This window comes from Bufo bufo, chromosome 4 (genome assembly GCF_905171765.1).
Source record: "Bufo bufo chromosome 4, aBufBuf1.1, whole genome shotgun sequence".
Classification (NCBI taxonomy): Eukaryota; Metazoa; Chordata; class Amphibia; order Anura; family Bufonidae; genus Bufo; species Bufo bufo.
The window spans coordinates 240,546,767-240,570,001 of record NC_053392.1 but is presented as its reverse complement, the minus strand read 5'-3'; the positions used below and the strand labels follow the sequence as shown (position 1 = coordinate 240,570,001).

The following is a 23,235-nucleotide window of genomic DNA, read 5'->3' as shown; positions in this document are numbered from 1 at the left end:
GCGCAAAACGTGTGGGGAGGAGATTCGAGCATTACGCTCGAGCACATGCGGTACTCGGCCGAGTACCGCCATATGCTGAGCATAGTGATGCTCGAGCCAAACTGGTATTCGGCCGAGCATGCTTGCTCAACAATATTTAAAACTTGAAGTTCACTCATCCTTAGTTATGAGGACACTGAATGTCACTGTTATTGGAGCACTGTTGATGTCACTATTATGAGGACACTGTAGATGTCACTGTTATGGGGATAATGTGCATGTCACTGTTTTGGGAGCACAGTGGATGTCACTGTTACTAGATCACTGTGGATGTCACTGTTATGGGGGGGTACTATGGATGTCACTGTTTTGGGAGCAGTGTGGATGTCACTTTTATGAGAGCGTTGTGGATGTCACTGTTATAGGGGCACTGTGAAGGTGCTGTTATTGGGCACTGTGGAGGTTACTGTTATGGGGGCACTATGGAGGTCACTGTTATTGAGGTGCTGTGGATATCACTGTTATGGGGGCACTGTGGATGTTACTGTTATGAGGGCACTGTGGATGTCACTGTTATGGGGGCACTGTGCATGTCACTGTGCATGTCACTGTTATGGGGGGCACTGTGGATGTCACTGTTTTGGGTAGCACTGTGGTTGTCACTGATATGGGGGGCACTGTGGATGTCACTGTTTTGGGTAGCACTGTGGTTGTCACTGATATGGGGGGCACTGTGGATGACATTGTTATGGGGCGCTGTGGATGTTACTGTTATGGGGGCACTGTGGATGTCACTGTTATGGGTGCCCTGTGGATGTCACTGCTATGGGAGCACTGTGGATTGGATGTCACTGTTATTGGGCACTGTGGATGTCACTGTTATGGGGAGCACTTTGGATGTCGCTGTTATGGGGAGCACTGTGGATGTCACTGTTATGGTGGCACTGTGGATGTCACTGTTATGGGGCACTGTGGATGTCACTGTTATGGGTACACTGTGGATGTCACTGCTATGGGAGCACTGTGGATTGCATGTCACTATTATGGGGCACTGTGGATGTCACAGTTATGGGGTCACTGTGTATGTCACTGTTATGGGGGCACTGTGGATGTCCCTGTTATGGGGGTGCTGTGGATGTCACTGATATGGGGGGCACTGTGGATGTCACTTGTATGGGGGCACTATGGATGTTACTGTTATAGGGTACTGTAGATGTCACTGTTATGGGGAGCACTGTGGATGTCACTGTTATGGGGAGCACTGTGGATGTCACTGTTATGGGGAGCACTGTGGATGTCACTGTTATGGGGAGCACTGTGGATGTCACTGATATGGGGGGCACTGTGGATGGCATTGTTATGGGTCCATTTAGTTTTTTGTTTGTGTGTGGGTGGCGCTGTGGATATGTTAACTACACACACAAACAAAAAACTAAATAGACCCATGCGAAGCTAGGTCATTCTGCTAGAAAAGTATATTGAACAGATAGATACATTTTTATATAATACTATGATTATGCTTTATTTACACCTGAAAATAATATGAACCTGACAACATTAGTAAGAGACAAAGTATCAGTCTAACTGCAGCGTTCTAATCAGAGTGCCTCAACGTTTCCTATGGTGTATTACTCAGGGTATGTGTCTTCTTTTCCCCACCTCCAGTGTGAAGAGATGCAGCTAAATTACTCCTCCTGCAATGAGAAATAGTACATCATGAAAGCAGGTGACGTGCAGATGTTCAGATGCTACCTTGTGTTATTCTCTTCTCAGCATACTTTCAGCAGACGAGGCCTCTACTCGTGAAGGAACTTCTTAATCCAGATGAAACAATGGCTACTTAGAAACCAGTGACTGGACATAGGATGGGAAAAGAATATTACTACTAAACAGTTTTCTATGTTTGATATTGGATATATGACTTACAAGAGCTCAAAACCTAAAAGAAATCTTGGACTTTTTCTTTGTCAACATTCTCTATGGACAAGTCTTTTAATCTGAAGTCCGTTTAATTCTCTGTGTAAGAAAACTGAGAACAAAAGCACACCAGACAAACCACGGTAGACCACAAGCCACCGAGAGACCATCCATTCTACACACCACAAGTTCCTACTTCTATCATCAGAACGGATTTCTTTATTTTTTTTTAACAATTAAGATACACAGGTGTCGCCTCAAGTTTACATTCAAGTAGGGCAAGACAGAGGGAAGCCAGACTCCCCCGCTCTCTATGATGAGAATGGAGCTTTTGTGTCTTATCACGCTCGGTATCTGTGTCAGCATTGTTCTGGGACATGCCTCCCCTGGTAAGAATGTGGCTTCACTTTGTATTTTACTGATTACACACACGCATGTATGTCTATATATATATATCTGCATATATCTGTATCTATAGAGCTTTTTTATATATATATAGATCTTTAGACCATTTATAGGAAAAATACGTTTGTAATATACAAAAGGTCAGAACTGATATCTACTCAAATCAATATTATTTTAGGATGAATGAAATAAGTTATTAAACAAGATCTACCCAAATCTGTGACTAGATAAGTGGCTCACAATATAGAAGCATGGCCTTTATAACTCACTGCTGTGTGCCCTGATATGCTGTATTTAGATCTTTAGAGATGAGTCAGTGTTAGTCTATTATGGTTAACGTGGACGTTAAAGTACCACCTTATTCTGTAAAGGTATGTATATCCCTATAAGCAGAACACATACATGAATCATTTACTTTCATACTTCATATTTTTATTCCAAACTATATTACTCAATGCCTTACCCTTCCATATTATACAAAACCTTAACCATAGCATATTATACTTACCATAACATTACATTGTACTTTACCACACCATATTATATAACTCACATTACCATATTATACAATTCATTATCTAAACCATATTATACCTTACCATATTATACTATATATTGTGCCATACCATACAATTCCTTATCTAAACCATACTATACAATACCATGTTATACTATATCTTACCATACCATATTATACATACCTTACTATACCATGTTATACTATATCTTACAATACCATGTTATACATACCTTACTATACCGTATTATACCATACCTTACCATATTATACTATATCTCACCATACTATGTTATATAGTACCCAATGAACCACATTATACAATACCTTACCATACCATACCTTATCATAGCATATTATGCAATACCTTTTCTGAATGGTATTATATGATACCATACTATACAATATCTTATGATAGCATATTATACATTACCTTATCTACACTATATTAGGCTACTTTCACATAAGCGTTTTTGCTGGATCCGTCATGGTTCAGCAAAATCGCTTCCTTTAGGATAATACAACCGGCTGTACCCGTTATGAACAGATCAGGTTGTATTATCTCTAAAATGGCCTTGACGGATCCGGCACTAAAACTATTGTAAGTCAATGGGCACCGGATCTGTTTTCTTTTGTGTCCGAGAAAACGGATCGGGCACCATTGACTTACATTGTTGTGTTTCATGCTGGATCCATTTTCGTCCGCATCCCATGATGCACTCAAAAACACTGTTTGCAGCACTTTTGTGTGCGTCATGGGAACGCAATGAAACAGAATGGACTGCATTCTGGTGCACTCTGTTCCCTTCAGTTGAGTTTTGTCCCCATTGACAATAATTGGGGAAAAAACTGAAGCATTTTCCTCCAGTATTGAGATCCTATGACAGATACCGGAAAGGAAAAACGCTGATGCGAAACTAGCCTTAAATTGTATTATAAATAAACCTGCAATAACATATTTTACCATTCCACAATACCGCATTAACCAATATCCTTTCCTACTATATTATACAATAGAATACCTTATATCATACAATAAATTGCCATACCATAATATGGTATACCTAACTGCACAATATTATACAATAACATGTTATACTATACTTTCACACCATATTATACATTAGCTAGCTAGCTCTTATACTATCCCTTACCATAACACATTATGTTATACCTTAGAATACCATACTATACTATGTCATGCTATATGAATATGTGTTAATTATTACACATGTAGTCAACCTTGCTTATCATCATAGTTTGAGATAATGACCTTCATGTGTTTCATGCACGTGAAAGTGGTTTAGAAACACTAAATACTAGATACAGGAAATCTGAGGTAGAAAAAGATACAACGAGATTTAGAAAAAAATAATAAACTTGAATGATTGAAAAATTGCAGCATAAAAAAAAAAGCAAAAGAGAACGTACATCTTATCAAACTACCATAATATAGCTACATGTTCGGACCCTTAGAAATGTTAAAGTACCAATGCTACATACTTTTTTCACATACACTTAGAATAATATGGAGTATCTCCTGCTTGTCCAGATCTACCTGTCTAGTAAATGGCCCACAATTACTCATGGATTTGTGCCACTGCTGTGGAGTAATTTGCTCCAAAATGCTTTTAGACACATTTATCAAGCATCTGCACCAATAAGATTTCTGACATTCTCAGCCATTTTCCAAAGTGTTTAGACAAAGTGGTGTAGTTTGGAGTAAAGGGGTGTGTGGTGTCAATTGTGTCAAAAAAGTGCACCGAAATTTTGGCACAAATATAATAATAAATAAACAAATAATAAACATTATTAAATAATAAATAAAATATATAATAATTACTGTAATATAGTAATAACATACAAAAAATAATAATATAGTAATGACATACAAATAAATACTACTACTACTAATAATAATAATGTGGGCCTAAAACACATTTTATTATCAACGTGTCAATACACTATTTTTCCTATAATCAGAAATTCTTTTAACCGTCAACATCCTTGTATAAGGATTTGAAAATATTAACTTTTTTATATTTTAATGTTTAAAATAAATGAGGTCTGCAGCATGCTGTAAAATCTTTCATAAGCTACAGTTTTGCTGAAGCAGTTGTTGATGGATGGAACCAATGTATTTCTGTCCAGGATCTTTATATTGATGGCCTATTCTGAAGATATGCCATGACTCCCTGATCAGTGGGGTACGAGAACCTGGAAGGAAATCAGCTGTTCCTGACTAGCTCTGGCACAAGAAGTTGTCGCCAGAACTACACAGCTGCATCCATTGTGTAGTGGACAGAGCTGGTTGCTGCAGTGCTTCTCCCATTCACTTCAATGGCAGCAGCAGAAGTACAGTAACCAGCTCCATCCAGTACACAATGGACAGAGCTGACGATTTCTGGTGCTGACTACCAGCATGGAGCAGGGGTATGGGGTGTTGGACCCCCCCCCCCCTTCCTCCCAGTTAGATAATGGATAGGCCATCAGTATGAAAATTCTGGACAACACTTTTAAAATATACCTATATTACTTGCACCATGTAATTTACATTTACACAAAAGCAGAATTTTATTAAATTTTGTAAATGTAAAGGGCATGAAAGATCTGTGAATTTGAAAATGTGATCGCTAGCATGTTAATGCCAATTGTATATAGAAATCATGTAGAGAGGTCTGATTCTGCAGAATATGAGTGAAGTACTCCACTCACACATCCCCATATCAGCGCGGGTACTTCACTCTCATTCTGCGGGATCAGACCTCTCTACAAGTATACACTTTTAGGTAGTCCGGGCAGCAGTACCCAGCAGCGACTCCAGAGAGAGAAGGGGACATGAAGGGACGGAAGCGCAGGTGTGCAGATTTATCTAAGTCTGTATATAGAAATCTGCCTAAAAATGCATGGCAACCTAACAAGACTCAAAAGTAGCATATCTTTACGTTGGCATTGCCATTACTTCAGACCCCTGTTGTAGCTATGCCATGATGTATCATTTACTAGTATCACTGCCATTTATAGTGTTTTATGGCATCACACTTATCAGTACAGATAGTGGGCCACGTGAACAGTACATATGTAACATAGTAACATAGTAACATAGTACATAAGGCCGAAAAAAGACATTTGTCCATCCAGTTCGGCCTGTCATCCTGCAAGTTGATCCAGAGGAAGGCAAAAAACCCTGTGAGGTAGAAGCCAATTTTCCTCACTTTAGGGGAATAAAAAATTCCTTCCCGACTCCAATCAGGCAATCAGAATATCTCCCTGGATCAACGACCCCTCTCTAGTAGTTATAGCTATGTAAACTAGGACTTGCTGTAATTTTCATTCATAAATGCAAATGACTGTTTTAACATTAGGTTTTAGTCTTGGTTTAGAGCGTGGTTTTAATTTCTTATATTACTATTTAGTTTAAAGTTTTTTTCTGGGTCTTCATTACTGAAGAGACCTATCTTGAGGATAGGTGATCAATATCTTATTGGTGGGGGTACGACATCTGGGACCACCGCTGACCAGCTGTTGAAGAGGCTGAGGTGCTGTGTGGCCTCTTCCTAGACCAGTGACGCCATGTTCATTGGTCACATGGCCTAGTTGCAGCTCAGTCTCATTCAATTGAATAGGTCTGAGCTGCAATATGAAGCACAGTAGCTACACAATGTATGGTGCTGTGCTTAATATGCTGCAAGGAGGCAACAGTGCTTACTGAGCACCATGACCTCCTCAAAAAGCAGATTTTTGGGTGTGCTGGGTGTCGGACCTATCCAGAGTATAGGTAATCAATATAGAAAGCACAGAAATCCCCTTTAATATTACCATTGGTAGTATGTTATAAACTGTATACTGTACACAGTGTAGATGGCACTGACATATCACAACAGAATATATTGTTACTACCCCATTATTGTTTTTATTCATTTCACCACTTATTGGTTTTATTCATATTTTGGGTTTCACAGCAATGAACTGTAACTTTAGCCATAACTACATTTATAACAAGTCCTGCAAATAACTAGCAACTAGGCTATCAAGTAACTCATCAGGAATCTGTGATTTGTATTGTTATGTTATGTTACTAAGTCCTTATATAGCGCTCTAGAGGAACTCAATCCGATCGAAGCGCTTGTGGCCGGCTGTATTGGTGGGCCCCTACGTCATCCTACACAAATAGCCAGGTCTTAACCAGCTTCCTGAATTCCAGGTAGTCTGGTATAGTTCTAATATGTTCTGGGAGGGAGTTCCAGATCTTGGGGGCTAATACTGAGTATTAATAAGGCTTATGCTAGATTAGGAATGCACAACCATTTCTGGTCCGAGGGCCACATTCAAAGGTTGAACCAATTCCAAGGGCTGCAATAAAACTTAAAATGGTATTACCATCTGAAAGTATATGCCATGAATGCCACATGGGTTCTGGATCCATCTCCAGGACTTCGACCTATTGGGAGAATGTGGGTCCACTTCTCCCTTGTTTGCACTCCAGAAAGTGACTCTCTCCATTTTAGTTGAGTTTTTGAAATAGTTGAAAGTTTCACAATTTCCAAAAACTACAATGAATGGCTGCCTCTCCACTTCGTCTACTCCTTACTAGAGTATCACACAGGGATCAAAAGACCTCCATTCTGGGTCTCACAGTGTGTCATTAGTACTTGCCTGTCCCTTTTCCTGCCTTACGGACCACTCCTCTTTGAAATAGAAATTGCCACTAGACACAGACAAACGTGTGTGACCAGATGGTTTGGAGGCTGCACAGAATGTCTTCTATAACCATGTCGGGAACAACTTGTCTAATATTGGGCTCTGACCTTTAGCACTCAAGCTGTGGTGAAACTACAACTCCCAGCAAACACACTTGCTTGGCTGTTCTCAGAACTCCAATAGAAGTGAACAGAGAATGATGGGGGCTGTAGTTCCACAACAGATAAAGTGCTGGAGGTTGCTAACCCCTACAGTACACTCGCTATAATGAAATGATATAATAAAAAAATTTTTAAATTGAAATCATTCATGAAATTTAAAAGATAACATTTATCCATAGGTAGATTACAGGTTGACCAATTAATATACCACATAATAGCGTTATTATGTCTTAGGAAAGCTAGCATTATGAAAATGATTGGCTTGACTGTCCAATATTGAAATGGAAAACTATAAAAAAAGAAAATTCTAACAAAATAATATGGCACACCAGTTACTGTATGTCTATGGTCATATCATAGTAAAGAAAACAGAATCAATATTTTACTCATCCATCCACCGATAATAGCAAGTCTTCTACAACGGCAAGAACACTTTTCACTGTAAGAGTAATGGCGAATTAGCTAAAATTGTTTTAAAGGGGTCTGGATGACTTTCTTGAAGGCAATACTGTTACAAGTTATAACTACCAGATTACCGAAGAACAATCATTGATCCAGGAGGATTTATTCTCATTTCCATATTTGAAGTCAAGAAGGAATTTACCCCCGAGATGAGGAAAATTGGCTTCTGTATAATAAGGGTCTTTGCTTTCTTTTGGGTCAACATTGTAGTAAAATATGGTGAACCTTCCTATGTTACCTGTAATGTTATCTTACACTAGTATTAAAAACTGGAAACATTTCTATAGGTTGTTAATACATATTCATAATGTCTTTCTGAAATGTTGGTTTATAACTGGCTTGAAAAACTATTGTCTAGAATAGATCCTTTTAAGAATTTGAACAATATTGTCATATACTGAGCCATAATAGGATAAAAAGAAAAACAGGAGGCAGCGCCACATGTGTAGAATCAGTGTAAATAAAAGAGAATTAAATGGGTTAGGGTACGCTTACATGCCAGGTTGTGAGGAGTCACAATCACTGTTAAGAGCTTTAATGGTGATTCTTTGCCGACCAGCACAACGGCATGTTCCAGACTGCAGCCGCGACTACTCTGTGGGGCCTCAAATGGTGAGGTATGCACAGGGAAAATTGCAGGAAACAGTAAAAACTGATTTTTGGACCGCTTGTTCCGGCGCTTGTCTGGAGGAAATATTCAGCAGGATCACTGGTAGAGTGAAGTAGATAGTTTTATTAGCAGGATAGTCAACGCGTTTTGAGGGTGAAAAGCCCTCTTCTTCAGGACAATCTGCACTTCACCCTACCAGTGATCCTGGAGAATATTTCCTCCAGACAAGCGCCGGAACAAGCGGTCCAAAAATCCATTTTTACAGTTTCCTGCATACTGAGCCATAAGGAAGTGATATGTACAACACTTACAGATAGGTATCTAGATAAGAAAAATTCTCCTAACTATGTGATCATGATGTAGCTGTACCTTGTACTTCCTCTAAAAATGGGCACTAGATTTTATTTCTGCCATAGATTTTATTTCAAACCATCTTATGTCTATTTTCTGCAGAAGGGAAACTTCAGTTTGTCCATTCTCCCCCAAGACGCTATGTAAAACCTGGAGCAACTGCTACCTTCACTTGCAACATTTCAGTGCTGAACTACAATCCAGGGGACTTTAACTGGTACAAAATAGAGAATGAAACTGTGAAAATTGCAGATACACAGAATACAACTGAGAATCAAAGACTGCATGTCGTTATTAACTGGAAGCTGCGAGAAGCTAAACTGCATATACTCAATGTTACATTAAATGATAGTGGAAAATATTCTTGTGGTCTTGTAAACGCATCGGCAAGAGAGCAGATCATTGGCAGTACAGAGTCAGAGCTGTTTGTGGATAGTAAGTATGTCATTTACTAAAGTTGTCTTATATTTTTATATATTTAATATTGTTAATATAGTGTATACTACTTAGTACCTAGAAATGCTAATAAGAATGTCTATCTTGTTCCACATTTCCATCTGCGCTGACTTTAATTATAAAAATCCCCACTATACTTTTTCCTTGCTTTCTAGATACATTGTATGATCACTATAGGCACATATCTATTTTTTCAGTGCCACAGATGTACATAATATGGATGACAGCTGTAATACCTTTAGTTCTCAGCTGTTTAAACCTGTAAATGCTGTGGTCAATGTAGTCAATATAGACTGGCATCTAAGTGGTTAGAGAGAGGTAGGGGCTCCCTCTGTCACCTCATCGGCACTCCTTGTGATGCAAGGCTGTTTGGCCTGCCATGTCTATATGCCTATTGGGCCCTTCTTAATATGTAACACAATAGTGCTGCAAATTGTATTATGCTTGTGATAAAAATGTTATATTGAAGTCCCTAGCATGTTAGTTATATCACATGGTGAACATTGAAAAAATGTGGGGGATTCAGTCAGCACAACCCTGTATGCAGGTGCACATCGCTATGGCGAAATACACATAAAAACACAAATGCAATAGCACTCTGCAACCAGCACTCTGCCCTGCCTCCATGCTGGATGTTGAATGAGGCATTAGTGTACATTTTGGCCAAAGCGTAATAAGCCACTCACCACATCAAGGTCGCCTCTATGAGTGGAGAACATTGTTGAAAAAAAAACAGAAAAAAAGAAACAAATGAATTATATTTACCCCCAAATGGTGCCCTTGTCACAAGATGGTTATGGCAAAATCCTGACAGGCTCCCTCATAACAGAGAGCTATATTTTATTCTGAAACACTATGATTTTTGAGACAAAGCAAATTGTAAAATAGGTCAGGAACAGGGAGAGACCTGTAATTCTAGCCAAGCCAGGCGAGGAGAAGGCTAAGGAATACCATCCCCATATTCCTATGACTCTTCTCCCTGTGCGCGGTTCATTTGTAAACTATATTTTCTCGGAAATACCACAGCGTTTCAGAGCTTTCTGTAATTAGGGATCCTGTCAGGATTTCATGCTGCTTGTAGTTTGAATCTTTTGACAGGTTCCCTTTAAATATAAAAAACTGTCAGCAGTAAAATAAAAATGTTATGGTTCTCAGAACGCCACAAGGAAAAAAAACTAAGCCAAAAAAGTTGCTGCACCCTGAACGTCTAAAATTGACCACATTCTTGAGGGGTTAAGCAGAAACACTTGACACGTGGAGCACTGTTAAAATTTTTCTTCCATACTAATGATGAGAATCAGTAGCTAATATCTTACACAGCCTACTTTCTTACATCGATAACTTGACACTAGAGATGAGCGAAACTGCTGAAATTCAATTTGGGTCTGATTTTAAAGAATCAGTTGAATTGTACCTGAATCAAAAGTGCTTAGATTGCCCTAAAAAGTTGTGTATGATACTTTGACATCTCCTAGGACTGTATCCAGCTCATTTCAAGCTCTTTAGTGACAAGACAGCATTAGTAATGTCAAAGTGACATATATATGGCTTTGGGTATCGGCATGTTAGCCAGTGGTAACCAACATCCTGTTTAATAACATACTATCTGAGTTTTTAAAAAAATTAAAATATGGTCCACAAATTATCCCTTCTATGTGACAGATGCCTTCTTCTCTGTCTTCAGACCTGTAAAATTGTGGCCACAATTTTGAGAAATTTGTCCAAATTGAACTGCAAAATTCCAAATTGTTGGGAAATTCAAGACAAATTTGATCTGTTTAGAATAGATTTGCACATCTTTGCTTGACACTAGATGCATTAAATACACATAGAGGTTATTGAATTATGAAGACTAGCCTTTCTAGTTTGTGGTGGCATGAGATAATGTTCTGAATTTATTAGAGGCACACACCTCAGTAATTTTGGTGCATATCGTCAGGTCTGTGCGCCAGAATCTGAAGTCTATTCCAGCTTGGAGTTGGCATAGATTTCAGGTGGAACTTGCACCAGAAATCTGGCGTTAATAATCTTAAATCTGTCGGGCAATGTCCCTCTTGCCCTCATTCTACCCACTTCGTACAAATGTGTCAAGCCTGGCAGAAAGCACAAAATAAATCACAAACTTTCGTGAAAACGAGGCGGCTCAGAGGTTCGTTTAAAGAAATTTACATATGCAGACTCTTCTCCTGGGATAAGGAGCAGGACCATACAATTCTCTAGATCTGTGTGGGTCCAGCAGCTTATTGAGGATGCCACTAGAATATCACAGTATAAATTATTTTATCTGTGCTTTTTTAGTCAAAAATAGAATGATAACTGAGCTGGGCTACTGAATTTCCTGTATACTTTTAAAGTAGTAGACATTAATTGCATCTCTCAATGATGTATCATCATATGTAATCTTCAGGGGTTGGACTGCTATGAACCCTTGCCAATGGCAAGAATTAGCTGGTAGCAGCACTAAGACAGTGGCTTGTCACTTCATTGACTGTTAGCTCTGCTCAACTTTTTCCAGGCTTTTGTAGAAAGCAATATGCCTGAATTTTTTAGACAACCTCTTTAATCAATTCTCATAATTGACCACTGACCACTTTTAAATAGTAACACAGAATTGTTTCTTGTAATATTGTGGTAATAAATCTATGTTTCCTTCTGTCAGGTTCCCCAAGTGCGGTGACTGATAAAACCAATCATGAAGGTTTACCAGAAGGTAACCCAGATTCACTAAAAACTGCCATTATAGCTACCTCTGTCATTTTGGCACTTCTCCTGCTCCTAGCAGTCGGCTCTGCCATCATTTTTATTTGGGACAAGCAAAGTAAGCATTACAATATTTTAGAGCTATTTAATAATGTACTATGTAATATCAATATGTGATTGGTTTGTAAAGTGATGAAGTTCCCAAGTTTGGGTCTGACATTCTAGATTAGTTTCATATATATATATCATGATACTGAGCTCCACATCTCCAGCTTCTCTTCGTGCAGTCCTAATAAAATTTAAGAGACATTATTCAGCACAAAATTTTAAATTTCTGCATTTCTCAAAAATTTTTAATTATAATTGTGACTGTGAGCTGTTTATAGAAAAATAAATATGACTTTTTTATACTTTAGGAAACAATGTTCCTCAGCCTCAGCAACAGGACCTGGTGAGTAATGTTCAGACTTCTCATATCTCAATGTATTTCCCATTAACCTGTAAAAAAAAGAGAAGTTTAATAAACACTGGATTAAAATATGAGATTGCTGCATGGTTACGTTAAGAGTAAGCCAAAAATATTACACTTGAATGGTATATTTTGAATAGGGTATAACTGGTATGTTGGCATGGCATGTTTCATGAATGGCTCCTACCATAATAACTTTTCATCTCTTCTCAGGATAGGTGATAAGTATCTGATCAGTGGAGGTCCAATCGCTAGAATCCCAACAATCTCAAGAATGGGGTCCATGAGTCCCTGGATTGATTGGTGCGATGTCACACCTGCACACTGACACTCTATTCATCTCTTTGGGCCTGCCAGACAGCTGTACTCCACTTCTGTTTGGCAATCCCATAGAGTTGAATAGAGTATCATCACACATCAGTGACCATGGCTCTATTTACTATGATGACTATGGGATCCAGTTGTTGTGAACGATGGGGGTCCCAGCAGTCAGAAACCAATTGATCAGATCTTATCATCTATTCTGTGGACAGATGATAAGTTCTTATGGTGGGATGAGAGATAACCCACTTATGCTTTCCTAATTAAGCATCTTTTTATGCACTTACAGTACCTTTCAGAACAAGGACTACTTTCTATCTACTTTATTACAGTCTTGTACACACTCTGAAGATAAATAAAACTACTTTCCAGTCCAAACTGAAAATATGACTATACATTGCTAATGTCAACATACTTGGTGCTTCTTGGTGCTTTCTTCTGCTCCCCTGTTGCCTTCACAAAATGGCCACCACAATCTCAGACTATACTATGAATGATGATAGTCTGTGATTCCAACTCCTCCCGATGCTTAGATGGACCAGCGCCAATGTTGTAGCTGCTGTGTATGAGTGCTGGCCCATCAGAGGATGGGGGGAGAGGGGAAGAGTTGTCTCAGACTATTGCTGTACTTGTGATGATGGTAACAGAATGGAGGAACAAAAGCAGGATAGATCATTAGGACGGTATCAGGTATGTTGGCTATATGTTCACAGTGTCAAATTTTCAGTTTAGACTTTCACTTTAACTTATGTTTCTATCTTTAAAATTCCACAATGCTACAAATGCATTTAGATACACATTTAGATACATTTAGACACTCATAACTAGGGGCAGATTAAGTGTATTATTGGCCTGGAGCTGTTTACCTATCTTGGGCCCCCTCTCTCCATTTGTCCTGACCATCCTGCCTTTTGCATTTTGCTCCATAGTAATTTCCCCCCCCTGGTAAATATTAAAGAAAACTATATAAAATATATAGTATAACAGCCCCAGCCCCTTATAGTATATAACATCCCACAGTATGCAGTATATAGTATAACACTCCACAGTATACAGTATATAGTATAACACCCACAGTATATAGTACATAACACCCCACAGTAAACAGTATATAGTATAACACCCACAGTAGATAGTATAACACCCCACAGTATACAGTATATAGTATAACACCCCACAGTATACAGTATATAGTATGACACCCACAATATATAGTATAGCACCACACAGTATGCAATATGTAGTTTAACATCCAACAGTATATAGTATAACACCACACTGTATATAGTATAACACCCCACAGCATGCAGTCTATAGTATAACACCCCACAATATATAGTATAACACTCCACAGTATATAGTATAACACCACACAGTCTATAGTATAACACCCCACAATATATAGTAAAACACTCCACAGTATACAGTATATAGTGTAGCACCCCACAGTATACAGTATAACACCTCACAATATACAGTATATAGTATAACACTACACAGTATACAGTATATAGTATAACACCCCACAGTACACAGTATATAGTATAACAACCCACAGTACACAGTATATAGTATGACACCCGACATTATGCAGTATGTAGTATAACATCCCACAGTACGTATATAGTATAACACCCCACAGTATCTAGTATAACACCACACAGTATACAGCATATAGTATAACATCCACAGTATATAGTATAACACCCCATGGTATGCAGTCTATGGTATAACACCCCACAGTATATAGTATAACACATCACAGTATACAGTATATAGTATAGCACCCCACAGTATATAGTATAACACCCCACAGTATATAGTATAACACCCCACAGTATACAGTATAACACCCCACAGTATATAGTACAACACCCCACAGTATATAGTACAACACCCCACAGTATATTGCATAGCACCCCACAGTATATAGTATAACACATCACAGTATACAGTATATAGTATAGCACCCCACAGTATATAGTATAACACCCCACAGTATATAGTATAACACCCCACAGTATACAGTATAACACCCCACAGTATATAGTACAACACCCCACAGTATATTGCATAGCACCCCACAGTATATAGTACATAACACCCCACAGTACAGTATATAGTATAACACCCCACAGTAAACAGTATATAGTAGAACCAACAGCAAAAGAATCATACGTGGCACTGCTGATGCGTGTTCACACTGGTGCGTGCCTGCACAAGCCTCTCGATACCTCCAAACAAAAACCAGCGAGGTGGTGCACAATCCAAAAGATAAAGTCATTAAATCTTGCAAACTGAGATGAACTGGGTATGGGACAGTATATAGTATAACACCCACAGTATATAGTATAACACCCCACAGTACACAGTATATAGTATAACACCCACAGTATATACTGTAGTATAACACATCACAGTATACAGTACATAGTATAGCACCCCACAGTATATAGTATAACACCCCACAGTATACAGTATATAGCATAGCACCCCACAGTATATAGTACACAACACCCAACAGTACAGTATATAGTAAAACACCCCACAGTAAACAGTATATAGTAGAACACCCACAGTATATAGTATAACACCCAACAAAACACAGTATATAGTATAACACCCCACAGTACACAGTATATAGTATAACACCCACAGTATATAGTATAACACATCACAGTATATAGTATAGCACCCCACAGTATATAGTATAACACCCCACAGTATACAGTATAACACCCCACAGTATACAGTATATAGTATAACACCCCACAGTATACAGTATATAGCATAGCACCCCACAGTATATAGTACATAACACCCCACAGTACAGTATATAGTATAACACCCCACAGTATACAGTATAACACCCCACAGTATACAGTATATAGCATAACACCCCACAGTATATAGTACATAACACCCTACAGTACAGTATATAGCATAATACCCCACAGTAAACAGTATATAGTAGAACACCCACAGTATACAGTATAATACCCACAGTATAGAGTATAGCATCCCACAGTATGCAGTATGTAATATACTATATATTGTGGGATGATATATTACATACTGCATACTGTGGGATGCTATACTCTATACTGTGGGTGTTATACTGTATACTGTGCATGTTCTACTATATACTGTTTACTGTGGGGTGTTATGCTATATACTGTACTGTGGGGTGTAATGTACTATATACTGTGGGGTGCTATGCTATATACTGTATACTGTGGGGTGTTATACTATATATTGTGGGATGATATAACACCCCACAGTATATAGTATAACACCCTACAGTATATAGTATAACATCCACAGTATATAGTATAATACCCCACGGTATGCAGTCTATAGTATAACACATCACAGTATATAGTATAACACCCCACAGTATAGAGTATAACACCCCACAGTATACAGTATATAGTATAACACATCACAGTATGCAGTATATAGTTTAACACCCCACAGTATATAGTATAACACCCCACAGTATACAGTATATAGTATAAAACCCAGAGTATATAAAAACCTACAGTATCCAGTATATAGTATAACACCCCACAGTATGCAGGTTATAGTAATCCACAGTATGCAGCATATAGTATTACACCACACAGTATACAGTATATAGTATAACATCCACAGTCCATAGTATAACACCCCACGGTATGCAGTCTATAGTATAACACCCCACAGTATATAGTATAACATATCATAGTATACAGTATATAGTATAACATCCACAGTATGCAGTTTATAGTAATCCACAGTATGCAGCATATAGTATAACACCCAAAGTATATAGTATATAGCACCCCACAGTATCCAGTATATAGTATAACACCCCACAGTATGCAGTTTATAGTAATCCACAGTATGTAGTATATAGTATAACACCACACAGTATACAGTATATAGTATAACATCCACAGTCCATAGTATAACACCCCACGGTATGCAGTCTATAGTATAACACCCCACAGTAAATAGTATAACACATCACAGTATATAGTATAACATCCCACAGTATATAGTATAACACATCATAGTATACAGTATATAGTAGAACAACCACAGTATGCAGTTTATAGTAATCCACAGTATGCAGCATATAGTATAACACCCAAAGTATATAGCACCCCACAGTATCCAGTATATAGTATAACACCCCACAGTATGCAGTTTATAGTAATCCACAGTATGTAGTATATAGTATAACACCACACAGTATACAGTATATAGTATAACATCCACAGTCCATAGTATAACACCCCACGGTATGCAGTCTATAGTATAACACCCCACAGTAAATAGTATAACACATCACAGTATATAGTATAACATCCCACAGTATATAGTATAACACATCATAGTATACAGTATATAGTAGAACATCCACAGTATGCAGTTTATAGTAATCCACAGTATGCAGCATATAGTATAACATCCACAGTATATAGTATAACACCCCACGGTATGCAGTCTATAGCATAACACCCCACAGAATATAGTATAACACATCATAGCATACAGTATATAGTATAACACCCCACAGTATACAGTATATAGTATAAAACCCAGAGTATATAGTATATAACAACCCACAGTATCCAGTATATGGTATAACACCCCACAGTATGCAGTTTATAGTAATCCACGGTATGCAGTCTATAGTATAACACCCCACTGTATGCAGTTTATAGTAATCCACAGTATGAAGTATATATTATAACACCCCACAGTATGCAGTTTATAATAATCTACAGTATGCAGTATATAGTATAACACCCCACAGTATACAGTGTATAGTATAATACCCCACAGTATATAGTACCCCACAGTACATAGTATAACACCCCACAGTATGCAGTGCCTCACAGTATGCAGTATATAGTTTAACACCTTCTGTCACCTTTTCCTGAGGTAATCTCAACATAAAGCTTCTCCTGCAGTAAGACTCCTCCTGGATGCTGGTAGGACAAAGGACCTGTGATGACGTTTTCTCCATGTGACCAGTAACATCCATATGTTACTAGTCACATGGCAATGATGTCATCACAGGTTCTTTTCTCCTTCCCGCATCCAACAACGCAAGTCAAATGAGGCAGCAGTGAATGTGAGCAGACAACCTGGACCCTGGCACTCCTATTCTTCAACCTCCCTTTTTTGTGATTGGCATTTTTGGCAGAGATGGGCGCCTCAGGTGCGTCAGGGCCACGGCTGTCGCCACAGATGCCCCTATTATAAGCCATCACTGCTCATAACATCAAACTAGAAAGGTTAACAAATCGATATCGGGACAATGTAATGAAGCACATCATATTCAATGTGTCTTTTTCTTTATCAATAGGAAAAACCTCCTCAGGATCCTTCAGTTTATACTGTAAACTATGGGACTTTAGAATTTGGAGCTAGTCACCCCTACAGGAAATCAACAGAACTGAGCATATCAGAACATGTGGAATATGCAACAATCATGTTCCCACAACAGACCCCATCCATGGGAGAGAAGAGGGGGCGATCAGCGTGAATTGACAAAACTGGACTGATAGGAATCCAATTTTGAATGTATATTAAGGAACATTGGCTGCTCTGGTTCTAGTGTTGCCATGAAAAAATTTCTCTGCAACTTGACGGGAAAAATTGCTACTTTTGCAGACCGTTGAGTAATAATTTTAGACTATTGTGCATTTACCAATTCTGCAACCTCAAAACCAGGAATATGTTTAAAAAAATAATGTTGGCATGAAATCATGACAGATTATGTACTGAGCGGATGTAGATAATAGCATTTATTTTGTATTTGAAAGGTGCATGTGTACATTTGGGAGAAAATGGGAAGATTGAGTTAACATTTCCTTATCCAGTTCTTCAAATACTTAAACTTCCATCATTTTTCTTCACATATTAACAACCTACTGTATATGTGAATATTCTATGTAATATTTTTTTGACATCCTGAAAATGAGGCAGCTCCCCAAGGATCCAGTATTTTATTACATTTTTTAACTGGGCCCTTTGGAATTCTGCCTCATTTTGTGGATTTATTTAAAACTCAGGACTAACATTCATTTGTCCTAGAGGATAGCGTTCACCCACCATAGAGCAGAGCTGCTTTCCTCTTATTGTGCTTCTTTTTTGTTTTTACACAAAAGAAAATAATTCTGGATGGTTTAGTGGATAGAATTTTGAAGTCACAGTCTTTAACTTTTTCTCTTTCTGGACTTTCAGCGCACCACTTAGGCTGGGTTCACACTGTGTTGTGAACTCCGGCACTGGATCCGGTGTAGATCTTGGCTTTCAGCCAGACAAATAATGCTACACAGCCAAAAGCTGGTATATGTGCCAGAAAGCCACCGGATCACCGCCGGATCGCATTACAGTGAATAGGATCCAGCGGTACACTGTGGTATCCGACTATGCCGGATACGGTGAACTCCAGCAGTCCGTTCCTCCGCCGGAACAGACTGCTGGAGTTCACAGAGCAGATGTAAACCCAGCCTTAACACTTTTTTGTCAGACCATCAGTCAGACCAGAGAGGAGTGACTCTTCTAGAGCAGAACCTCACCTCCCCTATTCTATTCTAGTGCGGCTTGTCACGACTTCTCACGTTACTAACTAATGCACTGCTCCTATGTTAGTGCATTTATGTAGGCCTGTGAAAAGAACAATATAGCTGTCTTTCTGTCAACCATTCCTGTCCCTCACGTACTATTCTACTGAGACTGCCTGCAGACAAATGGAAATGACTTTGCTCTTTGTTCTCCTATCTTTTTCAGATTACTGCTTCAGAAGGACAATATTTAGTATTTTTTAATGGCTAAAGCTACTTTCACACTGGCGTTTTGGTTTCCGTTTGTGAGATCCGTTCAGGGATCTCACAAGCGGTCCAAAACGGATCAATTTTGACCTTAATGCATTCTGAATGGATAAGGATCCGCTCAGAATGCATCAGTTTGGCTCCGTTCCACATCTATTCTGCTTTGGAGGCGGACACCAAAACGCTGCTTGCAGAAGTTTTGGTGTCCGCATGACGAAACTGAGCCAAACGGATCCGTCCTGGCACACAATGTAAGTCAATGGGGACGGATGCGTTTTCACTGACACAATCTGGCACAATAGAAAACGGATCTGTCCTCCATTGACTTTCAATGGTGTTCAAGACGGATCCGTATTGGCTATGTTAAAGATAATACAAACGGATCCGTTCTGAACGGATGCAGACGGTTGTATTATCGGTGCGAATCCGTCCATGACGGATCCGCACCAAACGCAAGTGTAAAAGTAGCCTAAAGCATAAAAAAAATACCAAAACATGTTATCTATGGATATTGAGTATAAAAACACCCCTTTCTGATGAACGTGTTCTTTTAATGGTCACCTACTAAAAGAAAATTAGTAAAAAGGCACGTGGGGTACATCTAAAATGTGAATATCTGCTCTTAAAGGAAATCAATCAGCGTGATTCTGCACTATTATCTGCAGTTTTAAATGAGTAGTATTGCACACGAGGAGTCAAAATCACCATTTGTTATACTATGACTGCCTCCCACCCATTCCCCAGTTGTCAGCATTCAAAGCTGCACTGAAATATACAGTCCGGACTGCTGTGCTAGTATAATGGAGAGGACTCATGTAGGCATGCACAGCAGTATAGACAATGTAGTTCAGTGCAGTTCTGAGCGCTGACAGCAGGGGACAGGGGGGCAGCAGGAAAACAATAAAGTAGCAATCTGGACTCCTTGGGCCAGATTTATCATTAGCTCAGGTCAGAATAATGGAGTGAAAAAGTCCCAAAAAAAGTCCCAAACGCTAAAACTGCGCACAAATTTGCGACTTTTTTCTGCTCTACACTATGCTCGCCAGTTTTCTGAAAGTGGGCGTGTTTTCTTATGTAAATGAATCTCTAGACAGATTTACTATTGGGACTATTTAAAAAGTCGCAAAAAAGTCGCAAAAAAGTCGCAATTTCACTCCAGTGAGGACCATGCTTATCTTATGAGACTTTTTAATACAACATGCGACTTTTTCGTAAAGATGTGCGACTTTTGTAAAGCTGCTTACTGACGGATAAACTGCTACCGTGAAACCACATTTATTACAGTCTTAACCACCTCCGGACCGCTGTACGCACAGACGCGTCCTGGAGGTGGTTGTTTCATTCCGAGTGGACGCGCCGGCGCGTCTTCTCGCGAGACGCGAGATTTCGGTCACAGCCGGCCCGCGCATGCGCATCGCGGGCCGGCAAAAGTTCGAGGAGAGTTGCATCAGCAACCTGCCAGCCAATGATCGTCGCTGGCAGGTTGCTGATTTTTAAAAAATCGAATCACAAACCAGATAACAGATCATATTAGTAAATATGATCTGTTATATGGCTTCTCTGCTCCTGTGCTGGTCCTTTTCGTCGGTTGGATCCAGCACAGGAGCAGACTTCACAGTGAGTACACCAAACAGCACACCTTAGCCCCAGATCACCCCCCTGCACCCCAATTAACCCTTTGATCACCCCTTTGATCGCCCCTGTCAATCACTAGTGAAAGGAAAAAAAGTGATCAGTGAAAACTGTCACTTTTTTTTTTTCACTGGTATTGGCTGTTAGGTTTTAGGGATAGTTTAGGCCCCTTGGTTAGGTAGTTAGCGTCAGTTAGCGCCCACCCACCGCACCGCAGTCACTTTTATTCGCTGATTAGCGTATCGCTAATCAGCATTTGTACTTTTATAGTATCTGTAAGTGATCAAAACTGATCACGGTCAGATCTATAATAGTATTAGTGTCACTTTAGTTCGCCCTCCACCCAAAACGCAGTGTTTGCCCGATCAGGCCTGATCGGTCGCCCACACGTGCGTTCACCCACGCCCGCCCCACCGCAGTGACAAAAAATTATTATTTTTTGATCACTGCACATTCACTTTACACGCACTGCGGCGATAAAAAAATCAGTTTTGATATTTTTTATCAACCGCAGCGGCCTCCGGTACTTCGCTAGCCTCCCCTTTGTAAGACAGGTTTGCTTTTTTTCTTGGGTAGTCTCAGGGAATACCCCTAAATTTAGTAGTCCAAAATGTCAAACAGGGGGTATTCTTCTGAAGAGGCCTACAGGATTCTGACCCAGTCGGATGAGGAGTGGGAACCCTCATCTGACGAATCTAGCGGGTCAGAATATGAACCTGTAGAAAGCAGTGGCTCTCTGACCCAAAGTTCGGACGAGGAGGTTGAGGTCCCTGGCAGCACCAGGCGTACCCGGCCCCGTGTCGCTAGACCACAGGTTACGCAGGATCCGCTTCAAGAGCAGCAGAGTGGGGCTGTCGCTGCCGGATCACGTGGTGAGGCATACACCAGCAGCGCAGCCCTTCCTGGACCTAGTACCAGCACTGCCGTACAACCTGGTGAAGTAGCGAGCACCAGAAGGGCAGTTGAAGCTGGTACGGTGGCACGTGCAGTAGTTACCCCGTCGCAGCCACCGCGCAGACAGGCCCGTAGACCCCCTAGAGTCCCTGAGGTGCTGGCAAACCCTGATTGGCAGTCACCAACTTCAGCCGCACCTGTAGTTCCCCCTTTCACCGCCCAGTCTGGAGTTCGGGTTGAGACGGCTCAAATCGCTTCGGCCCTGGGATTTTTTGAGCTGTTCTTGACTGCGGAGCTCTTGGACTTAGTCGTGGCAGAGACCAACCAATATGCCACACAATTTATAACCGCAAACCCGGAAAGCTATTATGCCCAGCCTTTCCGGTGGAAACCAGTCCAAGTTTCCGAACTTAAAATTTTTCTGGGCCTTCTCCTCAACATGGGCCTGACAAAAAAGCATGAATTGCGGTCATATTGGTCCACGAACCCAATTCATCACATGCCCATGTTCTCTGCTGCTATGTCCAGGACACGATTTGAGACCATCCTGCGTTTTCTGCATTTTAGCGACAACACCACCTCCCGTCCCAGAGGCCACCCAGCTTTTGACCGGCTCCACAAAATTCGGCCCCTCATAGACCATTTCAACCAGAAATTTGCAGATTTGTATACCCCTGAGCAAAACATCTGCGTAGACGAGTCCCTAATACATTTTACCGGGCGCCTTGGCTTCAAACAATACATCCCAAGCAAGCGTGCCCGGTATGGGGTCAAATTGTATAAGCTCTGTGAAAGGGCCACAGGCTATACCCACAAATTTCGGATCTATG

At 39.8% G+C, this 23,235-nt stretch overlaps 1 protein-coding gene across 1 annotated transcript; it reads left to right on the top strand.

The window, feature by feature from the left end:
* Positions 1 to 1,724: 1,724 nt before the first annotated feature.
* Positions 1,725 to 19,003, top strand: LOC121000058. Its single transcript, XM_040431083.1, has 5 exons — positions 1,725 to 2,285; positions 9,206 to 9,538; positions 12,219 to 12,377; positions 12,676 to 12,710; positions 18,409 to 19,003. The coding sequence occupies exons 1-5, from the start codon at positions 2,210 to 2,212 to the stop codon at positions 18,586 to 18,588; spliced, it is 783 nt and encodes a 260-aa protein (XP_040287017.1). The 5' UTR covers positions 1,725 to 2,209; the 3' UTR covers positions 18,589 to 19,003.
* The last annotated feature ends 4,232 nt before the right edge of the window (positions 19,004 to 23,235 follow it).

Excerpts from the sequence above, each read along its gene's own strand:
- LOC121000058 (XM_040431083.1), top strand. The coding sequence starts at position 2,210 with ATGATGAGAATGGAGCTTTTGTGTCTTATCACGCTCGGTATCTGTGTC. Across the intron at positions 2,286-9,205 it reads TCTGGGACATGCCTCCCCTG|AAGGGAAACTTCAGTTTGTC; the intron begins GTAAGAATGTGG and ends TATTTTCTGCAG. Across the intron at positions 9,539-12,218 it reads GTCAGAGCTGTTTGTGGATA|GTTCCCCAAGTGCGGTGACT; the intron begins GTAAGTATGTCA and ends TCCTTCTGTCAG.